This window comes from Mya arenaria, chromosome 10 (genome assembly GCF_026914265.1).
Source record: "Mya arenaria isolate MELC-2E11 chromosome 10, ASM2691426v1".
Taxonomy (NCBI): domain Eukaryota; kingdom Metazoa; phylum Mollusca; class Bivalvia; order Myida; family Myidae; genus Mya; species Mya arenaria.
Genome location: NC_069131.1, coordinates 46,254,687 through 46,270,741, shown reverse-complemented (window position 1 = coordinate 46,270,741; position 16,055 = coordinate 46,254,687). Strand labels below are relative to the sequence as shown.

The 16,055-nt window shown below is 36.7% G+C and overlaps 1 protein-coding gene across 12 annotated transcripts in view; it reads left to right on the top strand.

Annotated features, from left to right (window-relative positions):
* Positions 1–16,055, top strand: part of LOC128205975 (zinc finger protein with KRAB and SCAN domains 7-like) — a 119,882-nt gene that overhangs the window by 73,306 nt on the left and 30,521 nt on the right. Inside the window, exons 5-6 of one of the 12 annotated variants that reach the window (XR_008256361.1) lie at positions 4,069–4,881; positions 5,164–5,296. The exons of 3 other annotated variants lie outside the window; for them this stretch is intronic. Coding sequence is in view for 7 of the 9 variants with exons in the window: in XM_052908080.1 (XP_052764040.1) it covers positions 5,164–5,495 (332 nt within the window). In the remaining 2 variants the exon portion in view is untranslated. 8 more of the 12 variants (XR_008256360.1, XM_052908086.1, XM_052908082.1 and 5 more) reach the window with 8 other exon arrangements.

Here is a 16,055-nt window from a genome sequence, read left to right as displayed (position 1 = left end):
TATGCAGATCCTTGCTATTTTGAACAAGTCTTAATTTAGCGGTCCACTACCATGGCTGTTCAAATTGTGCCCCTTGGGTCAAAACTGGCACTGCCCCTTGGGTCACAAGTTTCATAGAGACTTATTAAAGAAATATTTTCAAAATCTTCTTGTTTCAAACCACAAGGCCCATACCTTTGATATTTATTGTGGAGCATCATATGATGACCGTCTAGCAAAACATTTGAATTTTACCCCCTTGGGCAAAAGCTAGCCCCACCCCTTTTAACTTACTTTTTGATTTTTAAAGCTACAGCACTGAAATTTGACCATGTACATGTATACAGTTTTGCAAGCGAGCATCAATGTTGTCCTTGGATGTCCTTGACTTTGACCTTTTAACCAACTTTTTTATTTTTAAAGTTACAAAAATGAAATTTTGACCATGAGTACAGTTTTGAAAGCAAATATTTATTACCCTCAGATTACCTTTACTTGGCACATATTAAAATAATTAATGCAACTAATCTGCTTACAACACTTTCTGTCCTCAAAAATTGAATGTGCAGCGTTTTCAGCTAAACCAAACACAAATAGTGAACTATATATTTGTTGCCTATTACTTAACGTATATACTCTCGATTGAAAATGACCACAAGAGCCATGCCAGTAGAGCATAGGACCTCTTGGGCCTCTTGTTTATTGGGGTCGCTATACCATTCGTCAGTCTGTTGCAAGGTTGTGGGGTGAAATACTCACATTTCACAGATGTCACTCTGATACTTGGGACATTGCCACTTGATGGATAGTAGTGCTTTTCATAATTTTCGTGATCTGCGGCCATTTTATCTTGGTTATATGCCCTTAAATATAATTTGTACTTTTGAATTATTTTTGTGATGTACCTAATGTACTACTGATAAAATTAATGTCAATGTGAATACCATATATACAAAATTACAACATTTTTAAAATAAGTTTGGCTTTTGCAGCAGAGTACAGGGGCTGTTTTCATAAAACATCTTATGTCATTTCCTTCATTTCCAAACTGAAGTCATTTACCTAAGTTTAGTATCTCACTTATCAAATGATATAATCGCTTCATATTATCCAAAATACATTATTTTCATAGATTTGATTCAAAATAAGTATTTTTATGTAAAAGAACTCCACATACTTTCCTTTTAATTTGACAATGTTTTTAGGAAATTGACCTAAGTTAAGAAATGACATATATTAATGAGTACCGACTGAGAATAAGCTAATGTAAAAATTTGAAAGATTGACTACACAGCGATCAATATCCGCTACATTGTAGCTGTATCTACACCCTGGTGCATATATAACTAGAATGGTCCACTGAACACATGGCTTCAATATATCAATATGCAACATTCGGCAAGATTAAGGAGTGACTGTGTTTCATTTTATAAGAGAAAAAAAGCTTAGACTTATACAATAATAATGCAGAAAATAGGTTGAACTTTTTATCTCTTTTAAATATAAATCTGACTCAAATTTATTCCTTATCTACTAGAGTTTGGTGTTAAGACCAATAATACTTTGAATAGTTGTTTCCTGTTATTCAGTCTGACAATGCATCACATGACTTTCTCATTATCGCGCCTGTCATTGTATATAATAGGGTATGGTTTTACCGAATAAGCATGACATATAAGCACAACGTCAGCCTTCTCAGCAGGTGCTCGAAAATGGCAGCCAATGTAAACAAATTGCATGTTTTTAGTTTAGAATTTAGGTAATCATTGTTAAGGTGATCGGAAAAGAGACCAACGAAAAGACCCGGGATGGATTAGGGCATGCACTTTTAATAGGACATTTCTAGTTGTCATTTAAAATGTTAGTTTTGGTCCAAGTTTTCTGTTCAATTAGATCTATGCTTACTGTGTATACTTGAAATATGTTATAAGTCTTTATGGATATCACATTAAAAACATGTGTGTACATTTCTGTAAATAAATATGTTGAAAAAAAGGATTTATTTTGAATGTGGTTTTCAGAGTAATGTATCTGCTTGCTTTTCAACACAAAGCTTTATTATTTACCATTTTTGAAAGCATTCAAGAGAAAAAAACATATTTTTTAAACACAGGCTGGTATGTATATTTCAGTTGATGGCAGCAGTAATGTACAAGGGCGGTTCTGCAACCTGTGCCAGAAGACATTCCAGAGTACTTGGGGCCTCAAGATGCACATGAGATGGCACACAGGAGAGAAACCATTCAGGTGTCACATATGTGGGAAGGCATTCTCACAGAAAAACAACATGAAGACACATATGGTTACACATGTAAAGGACATTGTCAGCAACTAACCCACATCGCCACTTATACCGGCATATGTGTAATTGATGTTGTCAGTGACTGTCCTTTATGGCCAATATGACAGTCATACATATAGGAGATATCAACAAAGACCTCCGATCACAAATATAACAGACATAAGTATGCCAGATATCATCAAAGACCACGGATCAGCAATATGATGGACATACTTATGGTAGATATCATCAGTGACCTCTGATTACCAATATGATTGATACATAGGAAAGATTATCATCGTTCTCTAATGGTGTCATATTGTTAATTGTTAATGTGGCTTTTATAACTACTGCTGACTGCAGTGACTTCCTGCTATTGACTTCAGGCAGCATTGCTATTGACTTCCTCTAGCATTGCTATTGACCTCAGGCAGCATTGCCATTAACTTCCTCTGGCATTGCTATTGACTTTAGGCAGCATTGCCATTGACTTCCGATAGCCTTGCTATTGACTTCCGATAGCCTTGCTATTGACTTCAGGCAGTATTGCCATTGACATAAGGCAGCATTGCTATTGATTTCCTATAGCATTGCTTTTGACTTCAGGCAGCATTGCCATTGATTTCCTATAGCATTGCTATTGACTTCAGACAGCATTGCTATTGACTTCCTATATCATTGCTATTGACTTCAGGCAGCATTGCTATTGACTTCAGGCTGCATTGCCATTGACTTCAGGCAGCATTGCCAATTGACTTTAGGCAGCATTGCCATTGACTTCAGGCAGCATTGCTATTGATTTCCTCTAGCATTGCTTGACTTCAGGCATAATTGCCATTGACTTCCTATAGCATTGCTATTGACTTCAGATAGCATTGCCATTGACTTCAGACAGCATTGCCATTGACTTCTCATAAAATTGCCAGTGACTTCATATTGTTGCTATTGACTTCTGATATCATTGGCAGGTATTTCTGATAGCATTGCAAGTGACTTCTCATTGTATTGCTATTGGGTGATTCTGATAGCATTGCCAGTAATTATGATAGCATCTGTTACTTCGTTGAGTGATTTGTAGTAGTCTTGTCAGTGACTTTCAGTTGTAGTGTTAGATTAATGTGACCCACCACAGTGATGTCAAGTGATGGCATTACAGTGATCAATTACATAGTGATAGCATTGAATAAAGTTAGATTGTGCAACTGAAGTCACTATTTCTAACCTGTACCCTAGTTTCACTATTTGTGCAGGGAAAATGGATGCTGCATTAACTTCAAGAAGTACCGGGGTATACAAAATTACTTAGTTGTTGGTTTCTGGAACTAAATTCTTTTTGACTGGACCTTAGTATAACTGAAATATAACTGAAATAGTATAAAAGCTACTCTGTTGGAATTTTGTATGTGGAGAGAGGTGTGTTAGGAATTAGAATCTACATGTCAATGTCTCTGTCCATCTGGAAAGGGAAATGGATTCTGTGGTAACACAAAAAGTCTGTAAGCTAGGTATATGAAACTTTATGTACAAGCTATAAGAAGGGGCAAATATGGAAATTATGCAAATCATTTTGAATATATTATTACTCACAGCGGCAACAAAACCAGTTTGGGACCATCTGTATTGCTAACAATACTCGGCAACTTGTTGATAGTTATATTTGACTCTTCATTTTATAATATTGATATTTAGAAAATATATTTTACCTAGTCTTTAATTTTGTTTTGTACTTATCTGCACATGTATGTTGTGTTGAATAGAAAATATATATATAAGGAAGTAAGTAAAGCACTAATTTTAATTTCTTCCAGGAGTACAGACTGTATGCACAGCTGCTGGTATCAGATATCCAATAAATCTACACAAGTGTTCCACATGTGGCAAAGTGCTCCAGTCGGGTGCTGCCCTAGCCACACACACCAGGGTTCACACAGGAGAGCGACCGTTCCACTGTGACATATGTGGAAAGAACTTTACCCAAAAAGGCCACATGCTAAACCACAAACTCACGCTACACATGCAACTCGGGACTGACACAACATGAAAGTTGTGATGGGAGAATTTTACCATAAATGCAAGATAAAGAACACATAATGAGATCTGTTTATACTCCCAAGTTTGTTTTTTGTGTTCTTATAAGTATGTTCATGTATAGAAAGGCTGATGACTGAATTTATTAATTGTCAAGTTATGTCCCTCCCCCAGTTTATAAAACAACATGGACAAACTTGATTCATGTTCACAACAATGAAGATATCGGGGTTCTAAAGTTCTGGATCAATCATGAATTCAGGACTGAGAGCATTCAACTTTATTATACAGTTGTTGAGATTATGTTTGGCTGGGACATTTGCATGAGAAACAGTAAGCCCTTTAAACCTGTTTAGGGCATGAATCCCCTCATACTTGGACTCGAGGATCTTTTTTCAGGATTGAAAATATTTAACTATTAGAACCCCTTCATTTTTTAAATGAACCTTGGTACACATGTTGCCAGGTACTAAATGAATATGTTAAGCAATGTCCATAACTGATTTCAATAACTGTACAGTTATGCCAGTGTTAGACAAAAACAACATACAAGCGTTACCATTCCCATGCAGTGCTCTTGTTTTCCTGTTAGTGTAGGTATTAGTTTGATTGTAATTCATCATTGTTTCATACATATGTTATTTGTTGTATTATAATTCATCATTGTTTCATACATATGTTATTTGTTGTATTATGGTAAATATACTGATAAATTTGTTATGCATACCTAAGTGCATTTTAGAACAGTTAATGTCGACTGCACTACACCATATCTGTTTTATTTGCATGTCTTGTGATAGTTTGATATCGAATATGATCTGTTTACAGGGTTTGATATGAAAAAATGTTCTCTATGAAGTATCTGTATGTTTCAGGTCCTTTCAGAAGTCTCTTTGAAAAAATAGGAAATCAAAGGATACGGCAACGAGACGGCATTGGGAGCTCTCCATTCTTCGAAAGCAACGCCCCCATAGCGTGTGCAGTTGTCAATGAGACGAAATACACCGAGAACCATGAACTGCCATGCATGTACTGTGACAGGACATTCAATTGGAAGTCGAGACTGTTGGAACATGTTATTGTTCACACAAAGGAGCGTCCTTTTGTATGTGGCCAATGTGGACAAAGCTTTCTACGTAAAGAAATGCTTAAGAGACATATTCGAATAGGATGCAAGGATGTCTTATGTAAACAACAGACTGGTTAGATATTAAATAGAAAGTGATACATTTAATGACTGCATGGGCATATTTTTCTAGATTCATTTAGATTAAAAAAATTGTGAACAGTTTAATATTATGCATTTAATATATTATATATATAATATATATTTATATGTGTAAATAAGGGTAATAAATTCAGCTATTTTTGCACTGTGTCTGACACATTGGGATTGCTTTGTCACACTTTTATTTTTAATCAATAACTGTAGAATGACTTGTTATAGAGTCTTCAAACTTGGTATGCACATTGATCTTGGTCAGTAGATGACACCTAAGGTCAAAGGTGAACTTTTCAAGAAAAATGATGAGCGCTTCTGACAGGTGACGCATCTTATTTGCAAAATTTATTTCTCATGTCATGAAGTCATGGTTCCATATTAAAGGGGTTGTACAAAATAATTATATCTGATGAAGTGAAAATGTATCTGATCTACTGGCTTACAGAGTTAGCACTGAAATACACTTGTCAAGGTCACAGACATCATATTTGTAAAATATTTGTCTGCACAGTAACTATGGAATAAAACGATGGCCATGCAACAGTCAAGATTGGTTGCCTTTGACCGGTGAATGGCTAGATGGGTCACCTTTGACCAGTGGATGGCCAGATAGGTCATGTTTGACAAGTGGATGGCAAAATATTTCACCTTTGACCCGTGAATGTCCAGATAGGTCACCTTTGTCCAGTGGATGGCCAAATATTTCACCTTTGACCAGTGTATCGTCAGATAGGTCACCTATGACCAGTGAATATCGAGATAGGTCACTTGGCCAGTGGATGGCCAGATAGGTCACCTTTGACCAGTGGATTGCCAGATAGGTCACCTTTGTCCAATGGATGGCAAGGTAGGTCACCTTTGTCCAATGGATGGCAAGGTAGGTCACCTTTGTCCAGTGGATGGCCAGATAGGTCACCTTTGTCCAGTGGATGGCCAGATAAGTCACCTTTGACCAGTGGATTGCCAGATAGGTTACCTTTGTCCAATGGATGGTTAGAAAGGTCACCTTTGGCCAGTGGACGGCCAGATAGGTTACCTTTGTCCAATGGATGGTTAGATAGGTCAGCTTTGTCCAGTAGTTGGCCAGATAGGTCACCTTTGTCCAGTGGATGGTTAGAAAGGTCACCTTTGACCAGTGGATCACAGATAGGTCATCTTAAACCCTTGAATGTCCAGATAGGTCACCTTTGACCAGTGGATGGCCAGATAGGTTACTTTTGTCCAATGGATGGTTAGATAGGTCACCTTTGTCCAATGGATGGTTAGATAGGTCACCTTTGTCCAGTGGATGGCCAGATAGGTCACCTTTGTCCAGTAGATGGCCAGATAGTTCAATTTTGTCCAATGGATGGTTAGATAGGTCACCTTTGTCCAGTGGATGGCCAGATAGGTCACCTTTGTCCAATGGATGGTTAGATAGGTCACCTTTGTCCAGTGGATGGCCAGATAGGTCACCTTTGTCCAGTAGATGGCCAGATAGTTCAATTTTGTCCAATGGATGGTTAGATAGGTCACCTTTGTCCAGTGGATGGCCAGATAGGTCACCTTTGTCCAATGGATGGTTAGATAGGTCACCTTTGTCCAGTGGATGGCCAGATATTTCCTCTTTGACTAGTGGATGGCCAGATAGGTTACCTTTGTCCAATGGATGGTTAGATAGGTCACCTTTGTCCAGTGGATGGCCAGATAGGTTACCTTTGTCCAATGGATGGTTAGATAGGTCACCTTTGTCCAGTGGATGGCCAGATAGGTTACCTTTGTCCAATGGATGGTTAGATAGGTCACCTTAGTCCAGTGGATGGCCAGATAGGTTACCTTTGTCCAATGGATGGTTAGATAGGTCACCTTTGTCCAGTGGATGGCCAGATAGGTCACCTCTGTCCAGTGGATGGTTAGAAAGGTCACCTTTGACCAGTGGATCACAGATAGGTCATCTTAAACCCTTGAATGTCCAGATAGGTCACCTTTGTCCAGTAGATGGCCAGATAGTTCAATTTTGTCCAATGGATGGTTAGATAGGTCACCTTTGTCCAATGGATGGTTAGATAGGTCACCTTTGTCCAGTGGATGGCCAGATAGGTCACCTTTGTCCAATGGATGGTTAGATAGGTCACCTTTGTCCAGTGGATGGTTAGATAGGTCACCTTTGTCCAGTGGATGGCCAGATATTTCCTCTTTGACTAGTGGATGGCCAGATAGGTCACCTGTGTCCCGTATATGGCCAGATAGTTCACTTTTGCTTGTGGATGGCCAGATAGATCACCTTTGACCTGCAGATGGCCAGATACAAGAGTTTGCGAATGCCTTATCAACTCGTCTGTCTCTCTGTCTGACTGTCCGTCCAAATTTAACAAAAAAAACAACCCCAAACTTCTGAGCCATTCAAGATCTCATATTTATACTTTCTTTTTGGCAAGTTATGTAACTAATACTTAAATATTGTCAGATTTATGGCCCTTTGTTCACTTGAGATTGACAATTTTTAGGGTTTTGTTAATTACTTAACTATTAAAGATATTAAGTATCAACTTTCCATACTTGCTCAGAACAAGTCAATAGATGGAAAGATATACATTTGTCAAGGTTGTCATGACAAGCTAATAAAAACAAAATGCAATCTTCAGCAGTTGCCAATAACTTAATAACTTGCCTTGAAATTGCACCCCCTTTCAAATATGCTATAATTCAGGAACCGTATAACTCCTGTGATGGTTTAAATGTTAATCTTCCTAAAAAATTCTGACAGAATGGCTCTCTTTCAAACAACATTGCTTGTCACAATGTGTTTGATGGTCGACAACTTTATGTTTAAAATGTACTTTAGAATTTTTAATGTATATAAGTTTGAAATAAGATAAAAACAGAATTCTGCTTGTATATAATGATCATAAATGTATGTTTCTATTGTCTTTCATATTCAACTCTGTTCATTAAATATCGTAGCTAATAAAAAATAAAGTGTTTAAACTTAACGATTCGTACCATGTGTTCAGTTCTTTATATATCCAGGATGTATTTGCAAATCTTTTTGAAAGATGTCTTTAATATAAAGATCAATACATCTTTCAATTTTTAGCATAAAGACGCTGCATCGTCCGTCCATCACACTTGTTAGGAGAATAACTTAAATTACTGCTGGGATTGAAATTAAACTTAGTATATAGACAGATGGCAATGAGAGGAAGTGCAGTGCACAAGAACCATAATCCTATCATGCATATTTATTAAGTTATCTCCTGTTAACCATTTTTTCAAAATTTGTGCTTGCACGCCCTTGTCTGGAGAATAACTTAAAAACTACTGATTGGATTGAAACAAAACTTGGTATATAGATAGTTGTGCAGCACACAAGAACCAGTGTATTTTTCAAAGAAAAAGCCGAGGTATTGTTATAGACTTTTTGGCAGTTGCAATAGCTTTAGCCATCAACTAACATTTGATATATATGTAAATTATAACTTAGTACATATGTTGCCAGGTATAAATCTAATATTGTGAAAGCAATATTGGATAGCGATGTTTTGGTAATTGTAGAGTTATACCAAACCCCTGAACATTGTGAGTATTATATTTAATGCAGTTTGGATAACAGTTACTGTCCTACATTGATGACCATGTGTGTTTGGATTTTTTTTCTTAAGATTGGTCAATATAATTGATCTCATTTGGGAATTAGTAGGACATAAAAAAAACAATACATATGAAAAAGTGACCATTAGATTATTTACTTCTCCTAGAGTATAATGGAATGTTGATAAAACTATTCCTAGACCCTTGTGTTATGGATTAGAAGTTTTTTGTACAGGTTGAAGTAATGTTACAGAAATGTTGCTCAAACAATTATGGTGATGCACATGTGGAGACAACATGGGGGTTAAAGACAGTCTTTTGTGTTTCAGGTGTTCAAAGGCCACACCTTTCAAATCTGCTGAAGTTTAAATTGGAAGATTATCATCCTCTCAAGATTGCAGAGTTGTACCGAGAGCATGCCCCCGAAGCTTCGAAAATTGTGGAGACTGCCATGGCCATCAACAAACGCTGCCCCTTCTGCCTGAAACTATACGCAGCCAAGTCTAAGCTCATTGAACATGTTGTTGTGCATACCAGAGAGAAAGTCTTCCATTGCAGTGTGTGTTTCAGGCATTTCTCAAGAATGGACACATTGAAAACATGTTTTAGTAATTTGCACTGAATCGTTTTATTGTAAAGAGACAATAAAAAAGCATTATCCAAAAGCTAAACAAACAAACAGACAAAACATTTACTTCCAATTCAATGCAAATCATGTTTATAACTCATCCAGTTTGCGTACAGCGAGAAATACAAAATAAAAAACATGACAATGGTAATTGAGTTAAGAAATGCATTCCTTCGCTGCCTGATTAGTTCCATACAAAGTTTAATAAGACCTTTTACCTATATCTGTGCCATTATAAGTCACAAGGAGAAAATGACGCTCATTTAGTTGATAGGCTGACTATACCTCACCTGAGCACAGAGTGCTCATACCAGTTGTTGTATGTCCTGTGTAGTCAAAATTACAACTAGCAAACACATTTACTATTCAAGTGAAAACTATCAAACTATGTTTTCACTAGATTCAAAACGAAAACCATTCCCAGTAAATACAGTGAATAATGTCTGTGACATATGGTCTCAAGTCTCTTGACACTAAACCTTGTGTGCAACGGTGAACTAATCCTAGGATGAGTTGTTCTTATGGATTAAAACTATTCTATTTTTTGCTTGCCTGAGCAAATTAGGTTTGGTCTTTGTTGTATTCTGTACGTACGTCCGGCATCTACAGTTGCTTTAAAGGCATAGTCTCTCATATGGCCAAATTCATGGAAACTTCACAAGAAGCTTCCTAGTGTAACCTTCTACAAAATGCAACAAGACTTTTCGATTGACCAACAACAACAACATCAAAATGGCTGACTTCCTCTTTTGCTTTAAAAAAACCCATCTTCTCTAAAACTTATGGGTCAAATTTAATGAAACTTCACAGTAAGCCATTTGGTGACTAAAAAAAATCAATCAAGTGTCTCAACCTACAACAACAACAAAAATGGCTGACTTTCTATTCTTATTTCTCTATAAGATGTAGCAAAAACATAATTCCTGCCTAGACTTCAATGAATTATGAGAAAATTTACCACTGGATGCTTATGGTTTAATTGTAAAATAATTTTTTTTATCCAAATTGTTAAAATCTTATAATTAAAGTATACACTCTATAAGCAGGGAAGCAAATCTTGCTACATTGTGCGAGTCATTTTTATTTGTACATTGGAATTATTGTCTATATATAATTACAAAGGAATAAATTTATACTTCCAATTAGTCATTTTTAAGGCAGTATTTGTTCTTTTTATGGACTTAAAGTTTAAAGTAACTAACCTATTGGGGGAAGGTGTACAGGGAGCAAATTGCTCTCTGATTGAACAATCTGGGTACGAAAGAGTTTTCCAGAAGCTTGAATCCAGAAATATATTTATACTTACCTAATGGGAAACAAGCTATATAATTGGTTAACATAGCATCAGATGATTGCCAACAAATGGTGTGACCGGACAACTGTGCTCGGTAATTTCCGCAAAACCAAATGCGAGTGAGCTAAACAAATATGGCAGCATGGAAAAACAAAACATCTTAAACTTGCCATTTGGATCACACCAGATTTAAGGGAGAACCCTGTATTAAGATATCTTTGTTTAACAATTATGTTAGTGCTTTCACTTCTGAAAAATAAGCTGCTCGAGGTGAAAAATGTCATGTGCTAGATTTTATCCTTTAGTTCTTGAATAATGATCTTGCTTTGAGTTGTGTGGCAACATATAAACTTGAGATAATATATTTATTGCAATATTGTTTGCTTTTTAAATGTGCTGTTATCATTTTTAAATGTGCAGTATAACTAACATCTTAAATGTATTACGGTATATATAAAACAACTATTCAAATGTGAAGCTAATGAAATACTTTTAAAATATTGATATTGTATAGATAAACTATGTTGTATATTATTATTAATCCAATAAATATCCTACAGTACGTAAAATTTGATCATAGCCAGATGAGTTTTATGAGAAGTAGACAGTTGAACCAAATCTTCATGTACATGCCCAATGCCTGTGACTGCAGGTAAAAACCCCAAATTTAAATTGACAAAAGTGTTGACCTTTCCTACTAAGATGCTTGATAAATTTATCTACCAGGTTGAAAGGTGCAATACTTAACACTATTCTAAGGCAAATAAGGCAATAGGAAAGCCTAAAATGCTGAGAGCTTCTGTCTGAGGGTTTTGTCCCCCTTGTCCCCTCACCAGGGGTTTTGCCCAAGACCAATCAGTGCCTACAGTGGCCCTGTGAAACCACCTTAAAAATGTCAGGATTGGGAATCTGGCTCTGTTATCATCTCTGATACTTATCTCAGGTGAGAAATTCAGGGCCATTGTGGCCTTCTTATTAATAGTTATGATTCCAATTTTTGCCCTAATCTAGCTGAGGAACAGTTGTGCACATAGTCACAACAGTCCTCATTTTCATACCAATCTTTGGGACTTGGTCAAAATGTTCCTCTATGACATCTAGGTCATGTTTTATTATGGATATCCTAGATTACATCATATATATGCATGAGGAAGGGGAGACAAATCTTGTTCCAATGAAGTTGAATCTTACAATAAAATGTTTTTCAATAACACTGTAATGTCTGTAGCCCCCATGGCCAAGTGGTCTTGACTGCTGTCTTAAGCTACTGTACTGAAAAGGCCCAGTTCAATTCCGGCTTTCGCCAGACTTTTTTCTACAAGATGGATCTGGTACCTTGTGGATCCAATGAAAGTGCCTCAATAATATTCATGATTATGGGATTTGATAAGCCATAATGCCTAAGGTACACAACAAAGCATAGCGTAGTAGTGTACCGGGGGTATCTGATGATGGCTCAAGCAGCTAATGCAGTTAATGTTTAAACGCATACATGTACTTGGTCAGAAAATGTATCTATACAACATATGCAAAATGTGTTATGTCAAGACTTAAGGTTAAGTCTTAGAAAAGGGATCACAATTTCTAACCAATCCTCATCAAAGAAAGTAGAAATGTTTGCCAAATAAATGTACTCAGCACCAATATTGGTCATAATCTAGGTTACTCAGTCACAATTGTTTATTATCAATCGTAAGTGACTTGATGTTTAGAATAAATTGGTATTGCTTCACTTTTATTTTTTCTTGTTTTTGGCCCATGTAAGATAATTGGTGCCAACAAAGCCAATGCTTTTTGTTGCTTATTTCTTCATTCCTGTTGAAACATTGCGTTTCACATTGTGAGGAACCACAACTTCAAAATATATTTCTGCAGTCCAATTTGGTAGCATATACTTTTGTGTTCCAGAACCTGTGTTATATAGACATTATTTAAGCTTGATGTTGTTCAAAAGATCAGTTGCATATTGTTTGCTTCTTTGTACTTGTTTAAAATATTAAATCCATCAAATACTAAAGAAGACACTAACATGTTATTTTTTGTTTCCAGGGCTTGTGCAGCAGGGCCGTGTTGTTCACGTATGTCTCAAGTGTGGGAAAGTACAGCAGTCCGGTTTTGCACTTGAAATGCACATGCGCACTCACACTGGAGAGCGACCATACGCATGTGGAAAATGTGACCGCTCATTCACCACTAAAGGAAATCTAAGGAGACACGTTGTGTCAGTGCACGGAGATGACTTAATGTCTTTGTATCAGCTAAATGAATGACATGGATGGTATTGCTTTGTTGTCAAATGTCAGTAAAAAATGCCTTATTTTACTCACAGATATGTTTTGAGGATATATATATAGGAGTTGTGTCACAAACATCTTACGTAATATGTAGCTCCAAAAGTATTCCACCTACCCACATGTTTGTTAGCATGGGCTGCTCAGCATTTGCCATTTCTATTACATTTCACTTTAGCTGACAAGAGTTATGCCCATTCACTAAACAATATTTCAAAAGTTTCATGTGTGTAGGAGCAATACATTTGTAGCTACATTTGACACATTTTTTGCAGAAGCACAATTTTTAATGCTGCTCGTCATTCCTATGAAGTTTCATGGGTGTACAAATACATGTAGGTGAAAACATACAAGACTTCAGACCATTGCTTACTTATTAAAGAGCAATAACTCCTGTTAAAATAAATTGTAGGTGCACTTATTCATATGACTAACATGTCTATGAAATTTCGAGTGTACATTGTAGGTGCAATAATTTTGGAGCTACATGGGATACACTGTTGTTTTCTCCCAAATTCATTAATGTAAGCGACCACTGAAGTGTTATCTGAACATACATGCCATATTACCCGGCGGGGGGGGGGGGGGGGGGGGGGATCCTTGGATTTTACGATCCATCCCCCGGTCCCCCGGCGGGAGGGGGGGGGAGTGAATATCCCACGGAGTTAAAAACATGCGATTTATCAAAGGGTTGAATTTTATTAGCATGTTTACAGTTATAATGCCCTTACTGTCTGAATGATTTTCAATATTTGTTCTTTTACAACTTGAATCAGGATAAAAAGCCTGTAAAATGGGTTACCCATTAGACCGGATAATAACGAATATTAATTATTTGAACTGTTTGCTTCATTAGGAAACAACCTTCCATACCTCAATGTTTACCTCAACTTCCATTTCTAAAATGAACTGCCTTTCGGCAATTGCAGTTATCGTCCAATGAACGCAACATACATGTAGGCAGATATGTTCGGATCGCAATTTATCACATAACAATATACATGTACATGGATATTGTTCATTTTGTTATTGTTTGTAATGTGTCAGCAGGTCCCGTAAAATATAAATAAACATTTCTGAAAGTGTTTATTTATGATATGTTAAATATTTGTTGTCATAAGTGTTTCAATTTTAAGTTAAAAAAGTGATTCCAAGTGGTTGATTTTTTACCGCGTTATTGTGACGTCATTTGATAAAATGTTTCCAGTTACAGTCGGGTCTTCTATTTACAGAATGGGCAAGAAAGGATTACTGAAAGGTTTACTTAAATAAAACGAAGTATTTTTTAACAATTTTTGAATGAAATAAACTATTGGTAATGAATTGTGGGGTTGATGTCATTATCGGTGGTATGAACGCAATTGGACTGGTCAAAGTACTTGTGGAGTCCTTCAGACTCCACACACTTTGACCAGCCCAATTGCGTTCAACGACATAGCCCGATAATGACATCAAGCCCGCAATTCATCCCTTAATATTTACACCTCAACTTTCATTTCTTAAATGAACTGCCTTTCGGCAATTGCATTTAGCAATCGATGAACGCAACATCTTCGGATATGTTCGGATCGCAATTCATCGCATAACAATATACATGAAAAATATTGATCTTGTTATTGTTTGTATTGTGTCAGCAGGTATATAAATCAGCATTTTAGAAAGTGTTTATTTTTTAAATTTTAAATGTATTGTTGTCATTAGTGTTTACATTTTGCGTTTAAAAGTGATTTCAAGTGGTTGATCTTTTCTCGCGTTATTGTGACATCATTTGAAAACAATGTTTCCCGGTTACAGTCGGGTCGTTCTATTTACATAATGGGTAAGAAAGTATTACTGAAAGGTTTTCTTAAATGAAATGAAGTATTTTTATAACAATTATTGAATGAAATCATGAACAATTGGTGTAAATATAAGTAATGAATTGCGGGGTTGATGTCATTATTGGGGATATGAACGCAATTGGGTCCTTCGGACTCCACACACTTTGACCAGCCCAATTGCGTTCATACCCCGATAATGACATCAAGCCCGTAATTTATTCCTTAAATTAAGAGATGCGTCAGAGCTACGACCTGTTTCCATGTCAATACCTCTATAACCATTCAAAGATGCGTCAGAGCTACGACCTGTTTCCATGTCAATACCTCTATAACCATACAAAGATGCGTCAGAGCTACTACCTGTTTCCATGTCTATACCTCTATAACCATTCAAAGATGCGTCAGAGCTACGATCTGTTTCAATGTCAATACGATCTGTTTCAATGTCAATACCTCCATAGCCATTCAAAGATGCGTCAGAGCTACGACCTGTTTTCATGTCAATACCTCTATAAACATTCAAAGATGCGTCAGAGCTACGACCTGTTTCCATGTCAATACCTCTATAAACATTCAAAGATGCGTCAGAGCTACGACCTGTTTCCATGTCAATACCTCCATAGCCATACAAAGATGCATCAGAGCTACGACCTGTTTCCATGTCAATACCTCTATAACCATTCAAAGGTGCGTCAGAGCTACGACCTGCTTCCATGTCAATACCTCCATAGCCATACAAAGATGCGTCAGTGCTACAACATGTTTCCATGTCAATACCTCCATAGCCATACAAAGATGCGTCAGTGCTACAACATGTTTCCATGTCAATACCTCCATAGCCATACAAAGATGCGTCAGTGCTACAACATGTTTCCATGTCAATACCTCCATAGCCATACAAAGATGCGTCAGTGCTACAACATGTTTCCATGTCAATACCTC